Source organism: Helianthus annuus, chromosome 10 (assembly GCF_002127325.2).
Source record: "Helianthus annuus cultivar XRQ/B chromosome 10, HanXRQr2.0-SUNRISE, whole genome shotgun sequence".
Taxonomy (NCBI): domain Eukaryota; kingdom Viridiplantae; phylum Streptophyta; class Magnoliopsida; order Asterales; family Asteraceae; genus Helianthus; species Helianthus annuus.
The window spans coordinates 119,252,970-119,268,026 of record NC_035442.2 but is presented as its reverse complement, the minus strand read 5'-3'; the positions used below and the strand labels follow the sequence as shown (position 1 = coordinate 119,268,026).

General features: G+C 36.4%; 1 protein-coding gene across 2 annotated transcripts; it reads left to right on the top strand.

Annotated features, from left to right (window-relative positions):
- The first annotated feature begins 1,350 nt into the window (after positions 1-1,350).
- Positions 1,351-6,624, top strand: LOC110885195 (probable CDP-diacylglycerol--inositol 3-phosphatidyltransferase 2). 2 transcript variants are annotated; one of them, XM_022132884.2, is made up of 11 exons: positions 1,352-1,541; positions 1,812-1,886; positions 3,361-3,496; positions 3,583-3,667; positions 3,781-3,830; positions 3,904-3,943; positions 4,506-4,616; positions 4,722-4,836; positions 5,904-5,957; positions 6,043-6,141; positions 6,250-6,624. In XM_022132884.2, the coding sequence occupies exons 3-11, from the start codon at positions 3,436-3,438 to the stop codon at positions 6,307-6,309; spliced, it is 675 nt and encodes a 224-aa protein (XP_021988576.1). In that variant the 5' UTR covers positions 1,352-1,541; positions 1,812-1,886; positions 3,361-3,435; the 3' UTR covers positions 6,310-6,624. The 2 variants fall into 2 exon arrangements, with proteins under 2 accessions (XP_021988577.1, XP_021988576.1); XM_022132885.2 differs by lacking the exon at positions 1,812-1,886 and having other exon boundaries at positions 1,351-1,541.
- Positions 6,625-15,057: the final 8,433 nt, after the last annotated feature.

Sequence of the window (15,057 nt, the reverse complement as noted above, 5' to 3'; positions counted from 1 at the left end):
TCCTTGATTGATATTCCCGTCTCCATAAAACTGGTCCATAACCTCCTTGAAATCCTCCTCAAAGAAGCTCCAAAACGTTTCACAAACTTGAAGTTAAAACCGTCAGGGCCCGGGGCCTTATCCGACCCACAATCCCAAATAGCTTCCTTGATCTCCTTGGCCGAGAATGGTTCCGACAAAACATTAGCGTCTACATCCGATAACCTCCTAACCCCCGGACATAAAAGTCTAGGCCTGTTCCGAATTTTCTCCGCAAAGTGGTTCTTAAAGAACCTAACTACTTCTTTTTTAATGATCTTCGGTTTGTCAACCTATGTACCGTCAATAAGCAAACCCGGAATACCATTAAAAACTTAAAGCTAGAAGCTTCTAAAAGCTTCATGCCAAACATACCGTAAATGTTGAAACAACTGTGAATGGTTTGATATCTTCAAAGATGCTTTCTCACTCCATTTAAGCATTTAAGCAGGCATTATTCCAAATTTGACACACCCTTTTGCAAACTTATACTCTGGCGTTGAACTCAACTTTAAGCTATTTCCAACTCTTTAAACGGTTCCCACACTTGTGATGTCATTATCATAACATTCATAGCATTTATGCTACATTTGTGAATGATAAGAATCGGTTGAATTTATAAACGTCTTTTGTACCTTATTTAAAAAAGAAAAGTTAATATAAAAAGAAGTGATCACCACCTAACCAATCAGACATCAGTGTGAAACTATAGCGATGATCCCTACCATATTAAAGATACCGCAAGATCTCTGTCATATTAGAGAAACCGACGATGACTTCGTTAAGAGGATATTTGGGGTTGAGTTTTGAAGGAGATTTTTAGATTATTGAGTTTTGAAATCATAAATAATCAGTTTTGAGTGTTTGGGTAAAAAAATTAAAAAAAAATGATTATTTGCGTTTAAAAAGTTACAAAACGCCGTTTTCCAAAAACAGCTCCCCCCTCCCCTTACTGCAACAAAACGCAGTTTTCCAAAAATTGATTATTTGCGTTTAGAAAAGGATTTTCACTTGTTTATTTTTTTTTTAAATATATATTTACCACACACTCAAATAGTTGATTATCTGATTATTGTGATATCAAATAACATTAATCAAATCCAAACACTATCTTTCAACATCGTGTTTTGTTACAGTTAATTATCTATTTCTGATTATTCAAAACGCATAATCTATTTTCAAAACTCAACCTCAAACACCCTCTAACATCCACCCAAACCATTATAAACCATCACATTCTTTAGTTACATTCTTCATAAATCATATATTTTTATCAATTATCATAAATATATTTGTAAGAAATAAAAAGTGATATATTCCTTCCTACAACTACATCTCTCTTGTCATCTTCTATGCATCTTCTATATGCATGTATAGTTTGCTTCAAGTGGAGGCCATCTATGATTCTATATATATCTCTCTTTGTCATCCAGTTACTCTACACCAAGACTACACCTTGTTTAACAAATTGCTGGAGCTAATTCTTCTTCAATTCAATTCAAGGGTTTAGGGTTCCAAATTCGGTAATTCTCATATCATTTTATGCTTTCATATATAGCTCATTCATTGAATTCTCATCATCATACGATTGTTGTTAATTTAGTCCGTAAATTGCAAAATCACAAGTTAGGTTTAAAAATATGATGTAAATCTGGATGACCTTTGTTCAATCGAGATCGCTCACCAAAGCTGTCAAATTAACCCAAATTTCTTCGATTAACAAAAGTTTTCCGGTTACGCATACGTTTGTTTGACCTAAAATTGATCGAGAATAATAATAATTTTTAATACAGGGAGCGATTTGATGGGTTTTAGGTTGGGCGACTTGTAACAATTTTTTCTCATCTCTGCTGGTCATTTAAACTCAGGTATGAATCTGATTTTTTATGAGTAAGGTTACTCTTGAACTTTAGGTTATAGTGATTTATGTTTTTTTTTTTTTTTGAAAAGGGTTTATAATATATGTCTTAGATTAGGGCTAGTTTGTGATGATCTTGAAAGTTAGTTCAGATTGCTTTACAATTCAGTTTTGAAACTTCAGTTAGGGGTGGGATTCAGATTTCAGACAGAAACCTAGTAAAAGCGATGAGAATCTTAACCGGACTGTTATTGTGATTAATAAACATTTAATGGTGTTGATGCTGTGGAAGTTATGCCTAACTGATGAACTGTTTTATGATTATAGACTAAGCAGTCAATAGCGGTGCTATAGCGGTTAGCGGACCTCAGGGTGTGTAGCGGTCCAAATAGCGGTGGCCTATAGCGGTTCCGCTATTAGCGGCGCTAAATACCGCTATAGCGGTGCTATAGCGGTAATGTACTGGTGCTATAGCGGTGGCCTATAGCAGTTATAGCAGTAACGGTGTTTGATTGTGTTAATTCTTAAATTAAATACTTCAAAGTTACTATTAGTATTTGATTTGCAACAGGTTTTTGATAATGGAATGATATTACTATGAATTTTGATATTACTATTAATATTTTTCAAAGATATATTTATATATATATAAAAATACATAAATTATGCATGGTATAAAAATTACCTCTATATCACCGCTATACCACCGCTATAACCTATATATCATATAGCGGACCTTGACCGCTATTCGATTTTGGACCGCTTTAACGGCATAGATTATAGATTTTGTTACAACTTTCTGTTTACGTACTCGTGAAATGGGTTGCTGGTTGAATGTCATTCTGAACAGTTTTATGATTATAGATTTTGTTACAACTTTCTGTTTACGTACTCATGAAATGGGTTGCTAGTTGAATGTCATTCTTATAATCTAGTCGGTGTTTTGGGTTGTATATGATTGTATGGTGATATACTGATATATCTCTCTATGATTTGGCCGAGTGTTAGATCTTTCGTATGGTAATATCATTTCAAGGAAAAAGGTGTCTTGATGGGTTTTTTTTTTTTTTTTTTTTTTTTTTTCTCATTTTCTTGGTTACCATATAAAGTCATCATGGAATACCAGATTTTGTGGAATTTGATATATGCCGGTAAAGTATAATCCCGTTAGAACATTATTTATATGAACAAAGTTGTCTTGAAGATAAGGAATCATTTCTACAACAATATATTGATACAACAATCATTTCGTTTGGAGGTTTTAGATGTAACATGATATTCTGAAGAACACTTCTTTACGAGACCTTATAAATATAGAACATGTTTTACTTGAGTTGGTTACGTAACCGGACTCTTATGTGTTCCATTCATGCACATGAAATGCTATATATAATATATTTGTCATTTTCAAAGAGCTCATATGTTGACCTTAAAATATTTAGTTAAAAATATTAATTTCTGTTGTCTGAATCTTTTTTGTGCAGGTTTACGCTTTAGATTGCTTATACTTCAATCCTTAGCAGATTTCAGTTACCTTGATTTGTGGTTGAGAAGTAGAGATGGCATCCAAATCAAGACCAAGAACAATAAGCGTGTATCTTTACATCCCAAACATCATTGGTGAGTTCCTATACTGATAATATATCGTTGAGTTAAGTTAAAATTGGTACGTTCATTTACTGTTGAATATTAATTCTTATGTACAGGGTACATAAGAATTCTGTTGAACTGTTATGCCTTTGCGATATGCTTTACCAATAAGGAGCTTTTTTCGGTCCTTTATTTCATCAGGTATATGGTAAATATATGAAAGTTATTATTATCCTGATTCCAAGTGTAAGTAGGATGATATGTATATGAAAGGCCATAATTAGTATGTTAAACGGTTGATCTTGCTGTTTCAGCTTTGTTTGTGATGCCTTGGATGGTTGGTTTGCTCGCAAATTTAATCAAGGTAAGGAGTATTGCATAATTATCATCGGTATTATTTTTATCTAATTTATTCTTTTATGATTTTTCATTTGTAGTTTCAACATTCGGGGCGGTTCTGGACATGGTCACAGATAGGTGATGATAGTTACTTGTTGAACTTTTCAAATGGAGTAAAATGGCATTTTTGTCCCTGAGGTTTGGCGGCCAGTTTTGCAACTTTCGTCCAAAGGTTTGTTTTTCACTTTTTCCGCACCTGGATCCAGAAGGTTTGAAATCTTGCCATTTTCATCCGGCTCGTTAACTCTATCCATTTTCTCCGTTAAGTCAGGGACATTTTTTGTCTTTTTTGTTAACTTAAAGGGCAATTTGGTCTTTTTCATGGGTATTCGGTCTATATACATAAAGTGAAAAAGACCGAATTGCCCTTTAAGTTTGCAAAAAAAAAGCAAAAATACCCCTGACTTAACGGAGAAAAATGGATGGAGTTAACGAGCTGGATGAAAATGGCAAGATTTTAAACCTTTTGGACCCAGATGCAGAAAAACAAACCTTTGGACGAAAGTCGCAAAACTCAGGGACGAAAATGGCATTTTACTCCAAATTTGTGTTATGTTTCTTAAATCTGTATACCCGCTTAATTTATTCTGTACTAATCACTTTATTTACATATTTGTAACCGAAATTTGGGATCGCTCAGGATAAGCACTGCTTGTCTGCTAGTTATTCTCTCTCAAGTCTACAGACCGAGCTTTGTATTCCTGTCGCTGCTTGCGTTAGATATTGCAAGCCATTGGTTTCAGATGTACAGGTATTTACAAATTAGACGCTCTTTTCATTTCTTTTATCTGATTGTGAGCTGGAGCTCAAATATTTGTTAGTCGTATGTAAAGGTGACAATGTATCCTGAATGCAGTACTTTCTTGGTTGGAAAATCGAATCATAAAGACGTGAAAGACAGCACCAGTTGGTTATTTAAGTTATACTATGGAAACAGGATGTTTATGGGATACTGCTGTGTAGCTTGCGAGGTTAAAAAGTTACTTTTTACTCTTCTTTTATCATTATCATTTTTTTAAAGAGTAAAATGCCATTTTTCGTCCCTGAGGTTTGGCCAGTTTTGCGACTTTCGTCCAAATGTTTGTTTTTCCGCATCTGGATCCAAAAGGTTTGAAATCTTGCTATTTTCATCTGGCTTGGCTTGTTAACTCCATCCATTTTTCTCTATTATGTCAGGGGTATTTACGTCTTTTTTTGTAACATAAAGGGCAATTCGGTCTTTTTCACTTTATGTATGAAAATACCCCTGACCTGAGAAAAATGGATGGAGTTAACAAGTCGGATGAGAATGGCAAGATTACAAACCTTTTGGATCCAGATGCGGAAAAACGAACCTTTGGATGAAAGTCGCAAAACTGGCCAAACCCATAGTTATCGATAGCGGCCATAGCGACTGCTATCGCGAATAGCGTGGCGAGGCGAGACATGGTTGCTATATGGTGTATAGCGTGAAAATAGCGGATTCCGACGACGACTTCCGGCCGGAAACCTGCAATTTCTGCCGGAAACTTGCTGGAAACTATGAAGAAGAGCGGCTGCGTTTTTGTTGCGTTTGAGCCTTTCTAGGGTTAAATAAGTTTATGGATTTTAACATTTAACCCCTCTATCTTTCATTAGGTTACATTTAGTCATTAAAACTTGTAAAAATTACTTAAAAAGTGTAAAATTAGTTTGTGTATTTTAACATTTAACCCCCCTATTTTCACTAGCTCACATTTGGTCTTTAAACTTATAAATTTATACATAAAAGGTATAAAACTAACGTTATATATAAAAAAAGTTATGTAGATAGCTATTTTTTATTTCTTAAATTTTTAACTACCTTATCGCTAAACACGAAATAGCGGGCGCTATTTCATCGCTATCGCTACGTAGCATATATAGGTACGTTGTCGTTGTTTGTCGCTATTCGCTATCGATAACTATGGCCAAACCTCAGGGACAAAATGGCATTTTACTCTTAATTTTTAAGTCTTTTTACGGTCCTAGATTTCTAACCGAAAGTCTACTCTTAACAACTGAATATCTGATTCTGCAGCTTCTTTACATCATTTTGTTTCTTCTAGCAAAGGAGTCGGAAAAGATGACCGATGTAAGCCTAATATGTTTTTTTTTTTTTTTTTGTTGTATGATATCTTGGAGTTACATATGTAATTTTTCTTTGTATGAAAACTTAGGTTTTGCTGGACGCTGCAAAACAAAATATAATATATTCTGCATTACTTGCGTTTCTTCTGTTTGGATGGGCAACCAAACAGCTAGTCAATGTTATACAGGTATCATATGATTTTTTTTTTTTACTTTTATACATGTAAAAAGCATATAATATTCTGTCACAATGTTAATAGTATCCTGAACTATGTCAAATTTACAAATGGTTTCAGATGAAGACGGCAGCAGATTTATGTGTGCTATACGACCTCAACAAAAAGCAGAATAAGTAGGTATTGTGGTATCCGTGACAAATACATAGATATATCCTTTTCTTTTGAGCTGTGAAGTCGTTGATGCACCTTCAAGATGGCACTCGTCTTGTTCTGTCTGAAAAATACTGATTGCAGAAGAAAATCTTGTGTATACTTTAGTGCATAACTCATTTTTTCCGAACGCTTTCTGTGTTGTTGGGATTTCGGGTGGATTAAAGTTCAACTAATTCATCAATTCCTTTTATTTTCTCATAGGTAAATTATCTTGTGTTGATGTAGTGTCTGTCTTGTATCTTTTTGATGATTGAAATGGATTTCTTTAGTTTTTATGCATCCCATGTGGTCAAAGATAATGCCTTGAATCTGGTTTTTTTTTTTTTTTTTTTTTTTTTTTTTTTTTAACTCTCTTGTTCAAGTGTTATTGGAAAATGCTTGTAGTTCCTGTTCTTGGTTTAAAGTTCTTAATCAAGCACGACTAGTTGCAAAGATGTAACGACTTTATAACTCGCAAGTCTCTGTATGTATCTCATGTCACATGATACAAAGATACTACAATTTTCGAGTATAAACATTTGTTAATTTGGCTGCAACTATGGTTATTTTCATTCCCTTGTAACAATCAATCAACAAATTCGGAATTGTTTAAACTCATGACTATGATTGAGTACAAACCTTTAGAATGATGAAGCAATTCATGGTTTAAAGATGCTCAACTTTGAATGAAGTAAACATTATTGCAAGTGACCATATCCAATATGTCAAATTAGATGAAACGAATACTTAATTAGGGGCTGTTTGTTTAGCTCTTAATGAGTCTCTTAATGGTTCAGACCTCTTACTGGTCAGCATTTAACCATTTAGAAGTTGTCAAACGGCCCCTTAATGTTCGAAGATGTCCAGGTAATAGAATGTTACATAACAAATAATGGAGGGACCTGAAATGTAATTGTTGAGTAGTATAGGGGGTTATTATGAACAAGTCTAATTGTACTTAAACAACTGGTCGATGAATGAAAATGGTAGCTAATGATTTTGAGATATTTCTTTCTCTCCTCTGTGAATCTTCTTCATCTTTCTCTGTCTTTAGCTCTTTGATTACCATTTCATATCGTAACAAAATACATATCTCATTCATTCAATATCAGATTGAGGTCCTATGGATCTTCATAAATTGATCAACAAGATTTGATATGTATAGGAAAGCCATTTTAACATTTTCCACATCTCATAGTCATAACATGCGGTCATGACAAATCACTATCATATTGGACTTAAGCATAGCTACTCAAGAGAATGTTGCATCATGGTTAATACCATGAGTTCGACTGAAACATATGCTACAAGTCTTGCTTTATGTTAAAAGGAAGCACATACTTGGTTATCATACATGGTTTGCATTTCAACGTTGCGGATCTAATGAGTAACCAGAGGTAGCCCGGGATACCCCTCAACTCTTTTAGCGAAGTGTATTTTTTTTTTCTAATCTCCGTTTTATGTATGGGGATACTCTTGAGCAAATATTAGGACACCCCTAACTCTAGATGAAGATGAGATTAAACAAAAAATTCTAGTTGACTGAAGCAAAAATTTAAGGTAAAAGGAAACTTGCAGAGTTTAAAAGATGAAGAAGATGAAGTTATTATAATAGTATTAGACCATGTGTAGTGGGGCATTATAGGGCATTATAGGGCAAAAAAAACGCCCCCTTCTCCATTACATAGGGCATTTTAGGGCATTATAGGGCAACAAAAAAATGGTTTGGCGTTTTAATGAAAACGCCTAAAATGAATTGTGGAAGGTTTGACTGGGTTTGACTAGCCAATGAGAAAATAGTTTGTTTTTTTTTGTTTAATGATTGGTAGGGGCATTATTAGGCATTATGCCCACTACACCACTTTTGCAATAATGCCTCATGGTGGGGGCATTATTTTTCTTAACCACTACACATGATCTTATAATATCTGAAAACTAAAACAATATAAAAAAGAAAGCAGGTATAGAAATGTCAAAGTCAATTGTCAAATATAATAATACAGTTAGCTGTCCTCGATTTATGTCACCACTAGAGATTTGCAAATTGCTATTGTATTAACCATTTACTTGAATTAATATTTAATCATTTACTATATCTAATTTGTTGTAAACTTATTTGTTTGTCTTGTTTTCTTGAATATTTTATTTATCTTTGTATTAAGTATTATATTTACTTTATTAATAATTTTCAGTTCTTTTTTGTATTATATTTATCATTTTTGTTGTTAGAAGATATTTTTATTACAAACTAAATATTATTTATAAAACTTCTAAATAAGATTAACAGTTTTATAAAAACATGATATTAACCTTCTCGTGATTGTTTGGTACACCCATTAATAAAAGAATGATAATCAACGTATACCTTAGAATATATAAATATAAATCATTTGGATCCTATAAGTTGTTAGGGGAGGATTTTACAATCCTAAGGATCACGGATCCTCAAGTGCTGTCAGGATCATGGATCCTCAATTCTGTTTGAATTAAGGATCCTCAGCAGGTGTTGCAGGATCAGGATTCAGGATCCTTATTGTTATTCTTATACTAACAATTGTCTACCTTGTACGTAAGCTTGTTTTACAGGAACGAAGGCATGGACCAAGTCTCACCGAAATTCCTGGAGCATATTCCCTCAATATTCCGCACGTGCTTGGCTTATATGGACGTTATGGAGATCGTGGGGAGCTTGCACAAATTTCGAATAGTTAGTTATCTTAGTTGTTACTAAGATAAAATGGGGATAACAAGCTTGAGTAGAACACTTAGCTAATATTGGCATACACACACACTCTCGTAACAGCTCTCAATCAGCTCTCGAACACTACTTGGCGATTTCATACACTTTTTTGCACTTTACACATTAGTGATCCTTGTAACAAACTTGTTATCATCCCGAGTTGTAAATTTCTATTGTTTAATCTTACTTGGTGATCGGTAGTTTCCATCACCCGAGGTTTTTTGTGCCGGAGATCAACTCTTGATCAAGGGCTTTTTCCTCGTATAAATCCTTGTGTCATTTGTTCTTTGCATTTCTGTGTTATCCTTAACATTGTTCATTGATTCAAGCATCACACCTCACAACAAAAGATTTGGTTGCATTATCTTTGCTTGATTTTTGACCAAAACAGTTTGGCGCCCACCGTGGGGCAATTGGTGCTTCATTTCTGAGAAATTTTGTTCATTTCGTTCATTCCCGTTCATTATCCTCAACCGCATGGCTTCTCAAGGAAAAACCACTTCGAGTGCAATGCCTGCAATCAGTTCATCCCAAGGCGTTCCACCTTTGCCTCCACCACCTTCTGGATCCCAGAAGAATGCTGAAAATCCTGCAAAGAGACCGAACCCTATTTTCTCAAAACCTCCAACTTCTTCTGTTTCTTATAATCCTACTACTAGTGACCTCTTTACTTTGATTTTGCAGATGAAGGATCACATACAGCAGCAGGATAAGACTAACGAAAAGATTCTCAAGGAAATTGGAGATATCAAAAAACAGAAGAGATCAGCGGAGGATCATTCCCCCATTGATGCCTAGGTCTCTGAATTTCGACACCCCGGTAATAACTTCCCAGCATTCTGCAGCTCCTGATGTCCAATACTTGGGTGGAATAAGAGGAATGCATCACGGATCGTCAGCAATGACTCAGGCCCTAGGATCCTATTTCCAACCAGCAGGATCCTTCTCCCAGCATCAAGGATCCTTCGCCAGCTCAGGAGGGTACATGGGGACACAGCCAGTTCAAAGATCCTCTCAGGTTCAAGGATGCTCTCAGGTTCAAGGATCCTCTCAGGTTCAAGGATCCTCTCAGGTTCAAGGATCCTCTCAGGTTCAAGGATCCTTTCAGGTTCAAGGATTTTCTCATGTTCAAGGATCCTCCTTTCAGCCTCAAGGATCCTCTCAGGTTTTCGGATCCATGTATCCTCTAAGACCTCCGTTCACAGCACATCAAGGATCCAACGTCTCTCAGGATCAAGGATCCTTAAGAAGCTTGCAGCTTGGAAGTTCAGATGTCCATCAAGGAGATTTCATCCCATTGCAGACCATTGCTTCTTCTGGCCCTTCAATTATACCAGAATCTCGACAATATGGATTCACATCTGGGATTCCAAACTTAAATCCTCCGATAGGTAACACTTTTAATAATTCTTATAACACTAACCATGGCTTTATGCAGGATACAGGTATCAATCAAGCTATGGCTAGAGAATTACAGAAGCTGAAGGATATGATATCCAGCGTTCCAGGAGTGGTTAAACCTATTCCTGAAATTGCAGATGGGAGCCATAAAATATCTCGTTTTACACCACCTATTTGTGATGCTGAGATACCCAAAAGGTTCCAAATACCAACTATGAAGTTGTATGATGGCTCGACAGATCCTGAAGAACATGTGGCTCAATATAGAGAAAGGATGGAGATCAACCCCATCCCTGAGAGGTTAAAAGAAGCATGTCTATGCAAGGGTTTCGGATCCACACTTACAGGATCAGCTCTTAAATGGCTGCTAAGTCTTCCCCCTTACTCTATCACTTTATTTGCTAATGTAGTTAACCTGTTTAATAATCAATTCTCTTATAGTAGAAAATTTGAACGTTTAACTAGTGATTTGTATAGGGTAACTCAAGGTCAAAATGAATCACTTAGAGATTATATCACTAAGTTTAGTAAAGAATCCTTAGATATTCCTAACCTGGATATTGCCACGGCCGTAGAAGCCTTTAAAATGGGTTTACTTAGGGATTCATTATTCTATGATGATCTTGTTATGACCCAATGCAGGAATCTTGATGAAGTAAGAACCCGGGCCCTTAGGTTCATCCGATTAGAGGATGACAAAAGGATCCAGGAGAGACTGGCAAGATCCTCGAAATAGGAAAAACAAGGATCCTACTTCAAGAATAACAAGTTCAAATCCTACAACAAGTCTGATAACCAGAATGTGCATGCAATAGAACAAGAAGAGGATGATGAGGATTATCCTCCAATTTCTGAATAATGTTTTTCTGTTGATAACAATGAACTAATTCTTGCAATGCAGAATTTAGGTGAGAAAGCTAGGTGGCCGAGGAAAAGTGACAAACCCGTTGCTACAAAAGACAAATCCAAATGGTGTGCATATCACGAGGATTTCGGGCATCTCACCGAAGAGTGCATTGCACTAAGGAAAGAGATTGGTTATTTGTTGAGCAAGGGGCACTTGAAAGAACTTTTGGGACGAAAAAAGTCAAGGATCCAGGATCCTGAAAGGATCCCAGAAAAGGCTCTTGCTCCTCCAGTAGACGCACAAGTTATAAATTTCATATCCGGTGGATCAGACATTTGTGGTACTTCCTTTTCAGCAGCCAAAAGACATGCCAAGGAAACCAAGATGGATAATGGAGACAAACCCATCCGAACCTCCACTGTTACCAAGGATAAAATCATAACTTTTGATGAGGATGACCGTGTTGATGTTCAGGATCCTCATCACAATGGACTTGTTATTACTCTGTTTATTTCTAACCATTTTGTTCGTAGGATCCTTATAGATAGAGGAAGCTCAATGAACATCATCCAGCTTGATGTCCTAAAGAAGATGAATATTCCTGAATCCGATATTGTACCAAGATCCTCAGTACTTGTGGGATTCAGCGAAGAGACCAAGAACACTCTGGGGGACATCAAACTCCCAATCTATATTGAAGGACTTCATTCTTATCAAAAATTTTGTGTTATAGATTGCTTATCCTGTTGTAACGTTATCTTTGGCAGGCCCTTGATACATGACATGAAGGCAGTCCCATCCACTTATCATCAATGTTTGAAGCTTCCTAGTCCGTGGGGGGTGGTGAAAATTGAGAGTGATCAACAAGAAGCTAAGAATTGCTACACATCATCAATGAAACCAGCCTCAAGGCCAAGGGAGCAATAGCAATTAAAGCATCCTCCAAGGGATGTCTTGGAGGCAAGAGAGCAGGATATGAAAGAAATCCTTATGGATCCTCATGATCCTGAATTCAAGATTTACATAGGATCAGGGATCTTGGTGAAATAGAAGAGGATTTGGTATCCTTCCTCAAGAGGAGAAAAACTACCTTCGCATGGAAGCACGAAGATATGACAGGTATATCTAAAGATATAATTACTCATAAGCTTGGCATTGACAGGTCATTCAAGCCAATCCATCAAAAGAGGAGGAAGTTTGCACCTGAGAGAAATGCCATTATCCAGGAGGAGGTAGAGAAATTACTCCGAGCAGGTATGATTAGAGAGGTCAGGTATCCAAGATGGTTGGCCAATGTGGTTGTTGTTCAAAAGAAAAATGGAAAGTGGAGGGTATGTGTCGATTTTACTGATTTAAACAAGGCATGTCCCAAGGATCCTTTCCCATTGCCCCACATTGACTCCATGGTGGATGCTACCGCGGGTCATGAACTGTTAACTTTTATGGATGCTTCATCTGGATTTCAGCAAATTCAGATGGAACCATCTGATCAAGAGGATACAGCTTTTATGACCCCAACTGTTATATATTGTTATATTGCTATGCCATTTGGACTAAGAAATGCAGGTGCTACTTATCAAAGGCTAGTCAATATGATGTTCAAGGATCAAATTAGACACACTATGGAAGTCTATATAGATGACATGGTGGTTAAGTCTAAGAAACCTGAGGACCACCTTAGAGAATTGGAGGAAGCATTCAATATCCTTGATAAATTTAATATGAAACTAAATCCTTCCAAGTGTCACTTTGGTGTTAAAGCAGGCAAATTCCTAGGCTATATGGTGACAAAAAGTGGCATTGAAGCAAGTCTGGAACAGATTAAGGCTATTGTGAATATCAAATCTCCTGCCAATGCTAAGGATGTGCAAAGATTGACAGGCAGGATCGCAACCTTGAACAGGTTCATATCCAAATCCTCAGAAAAATGCAAGGAATTCTACGACATTTTGAGGAAGAACAAGAAATTTGAGTGGACCGAAAAGCATGAAAATGCTCTCAAAGCTCTTAAGGATTACCTATCCTCAGCCCCTGCCTTGATGAAACCAGAAAAAGGAGATATATTATCCTTATATTTGGCGGTATCCTCTAAAGCAGTAAGTGCGGTCCTCGTTAAGGATCATGAAGGTACACAACATCCTGTCTATTATGTAAGTAAGAGTTTGCTTGATGCTGAATCCAGGTATTCACATTTAGAAAAACTTATTTTGGCCTTAATTATGGCATCTACTAAATTGAGACATTATTTTGAAACTCATGCCATTATTATTAAGACTAATTTTCCAATTAAGAATGTTCTCAGGAAACTTGAAATGTCAGGAAGGATGGCTAAGTGGGCAATGATGCTCAGTGCTTATGATATAATATATGAGCTTAGAACCGCCATTAAATACCAAGCCTTAGCTGACTTTGTGGCAGATTTCAGTAGTGACTTGCAAAGGGAAGCTGAATTAGAAGTCCAACAACTAGAAGAAACTAAGGATCCTTGGATACTCTTCACTGATGGGGCCTCTAATGTCAAAGGGACTGGGCTTGGAATACTACTAAAATCGCCACAGGGGGACATAATACCCCACTCCATAGCTTGTGAATTCCAAACTACTAACAATGAGGCTGAATATGAAGCCTTGATAGCTGGTTTGCAAATTGCTAAGCATATGAGGATCAGGTATCTTGAGGTACATGTAGATTCATTATTAATCACTAATCACTTTAATGGATCCTATGCTGTTAAAGGTGAAAAGCTAATCAAATATTTAGAGATAGTCAAAGAATTGGCACTCTCTTTTGTTTCCTTTAGTTTGACACAGGTACCCAGAGAAGAAAATGCAGAACCTGATGCATTGGCCAATCTAGGATCATCCTTGAAGATTCCAGAGGATATCAAAATCCCTATTATCCATATCCTAACCCCTGCTATTGAGGATCATGTAGCTATGGAGATAGGAGAGGATTCTGCAATTATCCCTAGTGATGATATACAATCTCATTCAGGATCATGGATCCTTCCAATCATGAGATATATCCAACATGGAGAGATCCCTACAGGAGAAAACCCCAGGGCTTTCAAAATTAAGGTATCTCAGTTTACAATATTAAATAACATGTTATATAAACGATCTCTTGCAGGACCATATCTTAGATGTATTGAGGATCCTGAAATCCAAGAAGTCTTAAAGGATCTTCATGAAGGAGATTGTGGAAACCACACTGGGGGCAGCGCATTATTCTCAAGGATCCTGAGGACAGGATACTATTGGCCTACTATGAAGAAGGATGCTGTGGATTATGCCAAAAAGTGTGATCCTTGTCAAAGACATAGTAATATCCTTCATCAACCAGCAGAGCTCTTGCATCCTATATCCTCTTCTTGGCCATTTATGATATGGGGGATGGATATAGTTGGTAAACTTCCCAAGGCACCTGGTGGAAAAGTATTCATGCTTGCTGTGACTGACTATTTCTCAAAGTGGATAGAGGCTGAAGCCTTTGCTCAAGTCAGAGAAAAAGAAGTGATATCCTTTATCAAAAGAAATATTATTACTAGATTTGGTATCCCTTCTGAAATTGTTTGTGATAATGGATCCCAATTTATTGGGAGTAGAACTACTAACTTTTGTGACAGCTGGGGGATTAAGATGATAACATCAACACCAGTCCACCCACAAGCTAATGGCTAGGCAGAATCATCCAACAAGATCATCATCAACAATTTGAAGAAGAAGCTTGGATCTAAGAAAGGAAA